We start from the raw sequence: 8,770 nt of genomic DNA on the forward strand, positions 1-8,770 counted from the left end.
TACCTCAAACAAATTATATAGATGGCAAATGTATTTATTGTTTAGTGGAATAGGTATAGATTCAAGAGTAGGTCTATTTATACCATTTTAAAATGATAATTTAAAAGGATCATAACTTTTAATTTAACAATTAAATTAAATTTAAATTTTTACAGGAGTTTTTAGAGGTTGTTTTCTATATAATGATGATTATATAGACTATCGAATCTTAAGTTATCAAAATTCTCTCCTAAGTGCCTCGATTTAGATAGTTTTGATATTTTCCTTATTTAATTCAGATTTCAAATGTTGTGGTTATTTTATTAGTATTTTTGGTTTTTTATTTCGTTTCCTAATTAATATAGGTTTTTTAGCCTATTTAAAGTTTTGTAAATTTTCTAAAGAAACATACTTTATTAGTATTATTTTTTAGAGAATAAAGCTATGAATTTAAGGTTCACATCTACAACTCATTTTGTTTATCAAATATTTGTGTTTCGACTTAATTAAAAAAATATATCCATAATGTCTTTTAGGTAATTACTTGCCACTTCTACGTTATAATAAGAACGTATTTTTTATTATTATTGCCCTCAAGTGTAATTTACCTAAAGAAAGAGACCTCGTTTATCATTGAAATAAATATTTCTTATCAAAACACACTTCTCATAAGACATTTAAAGGACCAATAAGAATATTATGTTCGATAAAGTGACAAAACAATAAAATTGCAGCCTTGCGTCTACTTTTTATATATGAAGAGAGCTACATGTTGTAGATATTTCAACCGTAATTAATTATTATCCCTGTGACACAGATTTAATTAGAAGCGTTGTAGTAACTTGTTTACTAGCAAATTGCGGGGGCTTCGTGATTAATTGGAGTACAAAGCACGTATGCCAGCAATATCATCCTGACCGAGATCCCTTTTGATAGTTCCTGGTGGAATTTCTGCGAACATAATGGAATTTTGATCCATGCTGTGATCGAGTCCGAGAAGATGCCCGATTTCATGAACAGCTACTGATTCCAGGTCCACTTCATCTGTGCTTGGGTTGGTGCTCCATTTCTCGTCCGCATCATAATGCAACCTCCCATCTGTTGGTGCAAAGGCGTGGGCTAGTATGCGTCCCGGACCGTCGAAAGGGTACCGGTCACCATGATTGCCACTTTGAAATCTGTTAAGAATCCTATTAGGAATAGGTAACATGTATACTTCAGGATTCCTACTGTAAAACTGATTCTATAGAAAGATAAACTACAGGACAATAATTGATTCCTAACCTATTGGAATGACTGTAAATGCTCTTGTATATATACACGTGATGTGATCAATAAAAGTATTCATTCCAGCAAATTCTATTCTCTCTTTTCAATTTACATGGTATCAGAGCTAAGGCTGCGATCCTAAATTCACAATCTTTAGCATCTTTTCTTTCGATTTTTCCTTTCCATTGTTTTCTATGGATTCTTCAAAAACAAATATCTCAAGTCCCTATTTCACTCACCATTCAGATCATCCAGGATTAATCCTGATCTCAAAACCATTAAATGGAGACAATTATTCTACTTGGAAAAGAGCCATGACTCTGGCCTTAAATTCCAAGAATAAATTAGGGTTTGTCAATGGCACAATCAAAGCTCCCTCAGAAGAAATCAATCATGAAGAATATGCAGCATGGTCTCGGTGCAACGATATGGTTCATTCTTGGATCATCAACACTCTTAGCCCAGAAATCTCAGATAGCGTCATCTACTACTCAACTGCCAATGAAGTATGGGAAGATCTACATGAACGATTTTCCCAAAGCAATGCACCTCGCATCTTTGAAATTCAGCGAGACATTGCTTGTCTCCGGCAAGAACAACTCTCAGTCTCTACATATTATACGAAATTGAAAGGACTGTGGGATGAACTATCCTCCTATAACAACACAATACAGGGAACACAGCAAGAACAGCAAAAATTGATGCAATTTTTAATGGGATTGAATGATTCTTACAGTGCCATTCGCGGACAAATCTTGCTAATGAATCCCCTCCCTTCAATTCGTCAAGCATACTCCTCAATCTCACAAGAAGAGAAACAGCGTCTCCTAAGCTCAACGCTTACAGGTGATTGTTCTGGTAGCAGTGCCGCCATGGCAGTTCGACACAGCAACAGTAGAAGAATTGGCAATTTTAGTGCAGGAACAGGGAAACCAGAGCAATTCCACCACTCATATGGGTCACATGATTTCAGATCACAAGAGAAATCACCAGAAAATACCAGTGGAGAACGACGATTTCAGCATGACAGACGGCGCTCTAGTGGAGGCAGAGGACGCCCTTATTGTTCACATTGTGGAGAAGCGGGTCATTGGATACAGACCTGCTATGAATTACACGGGTACCCACCGGGTCACCTAAAGACAAGGTACGGGTCAGGGTCAAAACATTTCAGAACAAAAAATCCAGTAGCTAATCATGTGTCCAAAGAAGCCTCTCCAGCAGATGGACAACCACTTATCGGGATTTCACAGGAACAATTGAAACAGCTCCTATCACTTTTAGATAATAAAAATGAAGGACCCAGCTCTCATGCAAATGTCGTATCTAAACCAGGTTTGTCTGAAGTCACATCCCGTAGTTGGATCATTGATAGCGGAGCGACAGATCACATTTCTTCTAAATTATTTTCTGATCAGCATAACAAATGCACATTACCTCCAGTACTACTGCCTAGTGGAGAAAAGGCTAAAATTGCTGCAAAGGGCTCTTTACCTCTTAATTCTGTCTATTATCTGCACAATGTGTTATGTGTACCTACATTTAAAGTAGATTTGATATCTGTCAGTCGTTTGACAAGAGACCTGAATTGCTCAATAATTTTCTTCCCTTATTGGTGTCTTTTGCAGGATCTGGTTACGAGGAGGATGATTGGTTTGGGTAAACAACATAACGGGCTTTACTATTTGGTGGCTCTAGCAACAAAGCAAAATATGACCAACCCTTCATCCACCATCACTCAACCAACCTGCCACCTTACCATCTCATCCACTGATCTCTGGCATAATCGCTTAGGCCACACATCACCTTCCCGCCTACGTTTTATTGCTAAGAAGTTTTTAAATTTTTCCATTCAGTCCAACACTATTTGCTCTGTATGCCCTTTGGCAAAACAAAGTCGTTTACCTTTCAATCCTAGTGTGATTTCCTCTACAAAACCTTTTGCAATGATTCATTGTGATATTTGGGGTCCTTATCGACACCCTTCTCTCTCTGGTGCTCATTACTTCCTCACTATCGTTGATGATTTTACACGTTTCACATGGATTTTTTTAATGAAACATAAAAATGAGGCACAATCACTCCTTAAAAATTTTTTCAATTATGTTCTCATTCAATTTGAAGTTCACATTAAAATTCTTCGAAGTGATAATGGTGGAGAATTCCTCTCACTTCGCCCTTTCCTTCAAGAAAAAGGAGCTCTTTTTCAACATTCTTGTGTTTACACGCCTCAACAAAATGGGGTTGTGGAACGTAAGCATCGTCATATCTTACAAGTAGCTCGCGCTTTGAGATTTCATGCTCAACTTCCACTCCAATTTTGGGGTGAATGTGCCCTCACTGCTGTCCACATCATCAATCGACTCCCTTCTCATGTCCTCTCTTTCAAAACTCCTTTTGAAATTCTTTATTCAAAACAACCTTCTTTTTCTCATCTTCGCGTATTTGGATGTTTAGCTTATGCTACCAATGTCCACACTCCTCATAAATTTGCTCCTCGTTCCATTCCTTCTGTTTTTATCGGTTATCCTACCGGTCAAAAAGCATACAAATTATTTGATTTATCAAACAAAAAAATTTTTACTAGCCGTGATGTGCGATTTCATGAAAATACCTTCCCATTTGCAAATGCCAAACCCAATTTGTTTTCCCAACATTATGACCCTGGTCCCATCCCATTAATTACTCCCGATCACAATCTTTCCATCCCCTTTCCATTGCCAAAACCACCATCACAAACCACCCAATTTCACCCACCGGACACACCATCTACCCATCCCCCCACCTCTCTCCGCACATACAACCGCCGCCCAAAGCCCACCGATCCTTCTATCAATCAATCACTGCCGATTGCTCATCCTAATCCACCATCCACTCCTCTCTTACTGGAATCAGACATAATTGAACCACCAACCCCCTCCACTGACATAAACACCACCATACCACCCACACCTACCCCGCCTCGTCGATCCAGCCGCCATGCTGGCCCCCCGGCCAAACTGAGTGACTATGTCTGCTCCAATGTCTACACTGCCCAATCATCCTCCTCCCTACCCGGTCCCCCCAAAGGCACCCGCTATCCACTGGCAGCTTATGTTTCCTACCACAGATATCAACCTCTACATCGCTCCTTTATTGCCACAATCAGCAGTATCACAGAACCTCGTTCTTATTCAGAAGCTGCTGCCCATCCTGAATGGCAGGCAGCTATGCAGTCTGAATTACAGGCACTTCAGCATAATGGCACTTGGTCCCTCACTCCATTACCAACGGGCAAAACTTTGATTGGCTGCCGGTGGGTCTACAAGGTCAAACACCGGTCCGATGGCTCTGTGGAGAGATTAAAAGCCCGACTGGTTGCTAAGGGTTTCACCCAACTTGAGGGAATTGATTATCAGGACACCTTCTCCCCAACTGCCAAGATTGTATCCGTTCGCTGTCTACTTGCTCTGGCTGCAGCACGCGGATGGACACTCCATCAATTAGATGTCCATAACGCCTTCCTACATGGTGATCTTTCAGAAGAGATATATATGTCTCCGTCGCCGGGGCTACTTCGACAGGGGGAGGATCGGTTAGTGTGTCATCTCCATAAGTCCCTATACGGGTTGAAACAAGCATCACGCCAATGGTTTGCAAAATTCTCTAAAGCTATCTGCTCTGCTGGGTTCAAACAATCTCAGGCCGACCACTCTCTATTTACCAGACAACGAGATAAGTCATTCATTGCCCTCTTAATCTACGTTGATGACATTTTGATTACTGGAAATGATCCTGTTAGTGTTGCTATGACTAAAAAATTCCTGCATAGTCAATTTAATCTTAAAGATCTTGGCCCCGTAAAATACTTCCTTGGTATAGAGTTTTCAGCCTCCAAAAATGGAATTTTTATTACTCAACGGAAGTATGCATTGGAAATTATTGAGGATGCAGGGTTATTGGGTGCAGCCCCTGTTGATACCCCCATGGAACGTGGGTTAAAATTGTCAGACAAGAGCAATTTGCTCACAAACCCGGGTCGTTTTAGGAGACTGGTTGGTAGATTGATTTATTTGACTGTTTCAAGACCAGATATCACTTATGCAGTGCATGTTTTGAGTAGATTTATGCACCAACCTCGAAAGCTTCATATGGAAGCAGCCCTTCGGGTTGTCCGATACCTGAAGGGTGCGCCTGGTCAAGGCCTGTTCTTTTCCTCAAACACTGATTTCAAACTGAGGGCTTATTCAGACTCAGATTGGGCAGGCTGTCCATTAACTAGGAGATCCACCACAGGGTACTGCGTGTTCCTTGGCCCTTCATTGATATCTTGGAGATCAAAACGACAGAAAACAGTTTCACTTTCCTCTGCGGAAGCAGAATATCGTGCGATGACAGGAGCATGTTGTGAGTTGACATGGCTCCGATGCCTTTTGAGGGATTTAGGGCTTTTGCATCATGAACCTGCTTTGTTATATTGTGATAACAAGGCTGCACTGCATATTGCAGCCAACCCAGTCTTTCATGAGCGCACTAGACATATCGAGATGGATTGCCACTACATTAGAGATAAGGTCCAAGACGGTTCCGTGATAACAAGACATGTAAACTCTGAGCATCAATTGGCAGACATCTTTACCAAGCCCCTGGGGAAAGAAAGTTTTGTTCCTATGATCTACAAGTTGGGAGTGCAGGATATCCACTCTCCAACTTGAGGGGGAGTGTTAAGAATCCTATTAGGAATAGGTAACATGTATACTTCAGGATTCCTACTGTAAAACTGATTCTATAGAAAGATAAACTACAGGACAGTAATTGATTCCTAACCTATTGGAATGACTGTAAATGCTCTTGTATATATACACGTTATGTGATCAATAAAAGTATTCATTCCAGCAAATTCTATTCTCTCTTTTCAATTTACAAAATCCGATTACAATATCTGCCTGGGATCCTTCAGAAACTTCCTGGAATGTAAACTGGGTTACGTCTGCCCACTTTTGGAATGCTCGTGAGCATGCAGACCTCAGTTCCTGCATGTCAATTACTTGGACACTTGAGCTGAAAGTGTAAGTGAGATGAAATTTGGAAGATGGCCACCTCGGCGTTCCATCAAAGAAGCTGTAGTGAGAAACCGTGTGGAACTTGCTGGGCTTCTTGTCGTGTTCAGTTCTGCCTGCTTGTTTTGATGTATCGTGGTTGATGGGATCAGGAACTCCACATCGAGGAATCATAAGTTCTTTTATAGTATCAGAATCAAGACTCCCACTAACCTTGAGACGGTAATTCTTTTGGTAGGTTTTGAGCGCAGATTCGAAGATCTCATCAAAGTCATCGCTAAGCTTCATATCATGCTGATGATCTTTTGGATAGTATCCAATATTTTTGAGGTGGTGTTTGAGCTCCTTGAGCCCTTTAACATTTTGCCCCTTCTGGCATCCCTCCAGGTTTTGAAGGAACTCAAAAGTATTGGACTTCAAAGTCCTGGATTGAGCTGTGAAAGGGTGAACAAAAACAAGGAGGAGGATGGATGCGTAAAGATGAGAGAGTTTAGTGGCCATTGCAAGTTGTTTTAAGGAGAGGGGCTCTCTTTTTCTGCTTGATTTTGTGTAATCTCTGCATGTCTATTTATACACCAATCAACCAAAATTGGATAAATATTCCTAATGTGAACTCGTTGACAGAAAACAGTGCAGTTCCCTAATGCAGAGTGATCGCCGATTGCCATTTTCCATGCCCCTTCCATCACGGGCGAGCAGCCGGAGGACTTAATTTTCTACACTTAATGTGAAAAGGTTGCTGATCCCTTTCTCAATAATGGCATCATACAAAGCGAGTATAATTTATAGTCAGTGGACTATTCTTAAATATTTTCTACACTTTATTGGATAATTTATATATTCAACACTTTTACATGCAATTTTCAGAACTTGAATTAATCCTAATCGCAAATTAAGTACCCAAAAAAATTATCATTGCATGCATTTGTTCTGTAACAAATACAAGTGTAAAGAAGTCAATTTTCCCAATTTTTTGTTCAATGAGTCTGTCATTTTTATTATTATTTTTTTGTGTAGTTCAAGACCCCATAAATATATATATCATAATTATATAATGCTCTAGTTGATTTGATAATAGCTATATAATTATAGGGAAAATAAAATCTGACATAAATCTATAATTAATTATCCTAGGTGTGTGATATGCACGCATGGTCAATAAAATTGATACAACAGACAATGAGAAACACGCACAGAAACGAGCTTGACTAGCTACATGAATCACAAAATGACTCTGAAAGAAGGATTTTGACTTGGAAAATCGTCTCCATAGCCCATGCTTTAGAGCATTGGATCAACTTTATGATTTATAGATAGATATTAAAAAATATATAATAAATTCTTTTCGATATTAAATTTAAAGTTCAAATTTAAAAGATTAAAAAAGAAAATAAATCTTTTCAATATCATGAGTTCATCCCTTTAAAATTAATCTGGCATTACAGTATTGATTGTTATTGCTGGAGCATGGAGTCCGAGGGTTGGAGATAGTTTACCAAAAGCAAGAATGTAAACAGTGCAGTAAAAGTCTTCACCCTTCACAGCCGTCTGGCAACAGGGTATGAAAAGTGGGATCAAATCTTCTTAGCCAAAATGTTTTCATAAAGTTCAGCTTTAAAGACCGACGAGTGTAATTTGGTTTGAGTTGACTTGGATAAGAAAAACTTTTACGTATAAAGTTAGAGTTTTACATCTTTATAACTTGTCTTCACGATTTGCTCAATCAATTTGTTGAAATTTTCTTAGCTGATTGAACTAGGTATCATTTCGGATTGAAGTTGTCGCCATTGATACACCTTCATCATTCAATGTTTCTCCACCACTGTAGCATGAATTGTGGGAGTTTACACTCTTATCACTTCAGTAGTTATGTTCATCCTTATCACTTCTTCCACAATTCATGCTGGGATATTGCTAGGTTGTGCCAATATTGACAAGATAAAATTCAATGAAATATATTAAAATATAAAATAAAGAGAAATCTCATTACAAATCTAAAATTTACTAGAAAAAGTCTTGTTAGTTCATTTGCTTTTCTTTTTCTTACTCTATAATACCTTTAGTTTTTAAGATTTAATTTTAGTATGAAAGTTTGTTTTATTAACATTTTAGTTATTAGATTTGAGAAAAAAAACATAGAAAGTGGCCTGAAAATAATAAAGGAAATTGATGAATGATCACTTTTCAATTACGAGAATCATCATTTTTAGTGTGAACGAGTTTTATTCAATGAGAGAATTTGATGATAATGGTTTTTAATATAAAAATACTTGAAAAAATAGATTAGGTTCCATGTAGATGTTTTTTCACTCGGATAGTTTTTTTTTGTGATTTCAAGATGTTTTAGGGTTGTTCGATGGTTTATATAGATTTTTATAATATTTTTTTAAGTATTTTAAATGAAAATAAATCAAAAATTAATTTTTAAACCAACCCCCTTCCTAGATATTTTAGCCACCACAAAAGATGGTCGGATTACAAGA

General features: G+C 38.2%; 2 protein-coding genes across 2 annotated transcripts; both read right to left on the reverse strand.

Moving 5' to 3' along the window:
- Nucleotides 1-853: 853 nt before the first annotated feature.
- LOC133669871 (metalloendoproteinase 1-like) lies at nt 854-1,189 on the reverse strand. Its single transcript, XM_062090197.1, has one exon. It carries the CDS (start codon nt 1,187-1,189, stop codon nt 854-856), a length of 336 nt encoding a protein of 111 aa, XP_061946181.1.
- Nucleotides 1,190-6,101: 4,912 nt separating this feature from the next.
- On the reverse strand, nt 6,102-6,808 carry LOC133669872 (metalloendoproteinase 3-MMP-like). The gene has a single exon (XM_062090198.1). The coding sequence runs from the start codon at nt 6,786-6,788 to the stop codon at nt 6,102-6,104; it is 687 nt and encodes a 228-aa protein (XP_061946182.1). The 5' UTR covers nt 6,789-6,808.
- Between the last annotated feature and the right edge of the window lie 1,962 nt (nt 6,809-8,770).

Source organism: Populus nigra, chromosome 12 (genome assembly GCF_951802175.1).
Source record: "Populus nigra chromosome 12, ddPopNigr1.1, whole genome shotgun sequence".
NCBI classification, from domain to species: Eukaryota; Viridiplantae; Streptophyta; class Magnoliopsida; order Malpighiales; family Salicaceae; genus Populus; species Populus nigra.

Bases quoted from the DNA above. Each gene is read 5' to 3' on its own strand.
- LOC133669872 (XM_062090198.1), bottom strand. From the start codon at position 6,788: ATGGCCACTAAACTCTCTCATCTTTACGCATCCATCCTCCTCCTTGTT.
- LOC133669871 (XM_062090197.1), bottom strand. From the start codon at position 1,189: ATGTTACCTATTCCTAATAGGATTCTTAACAGATTTCAAAGTGGCAAT.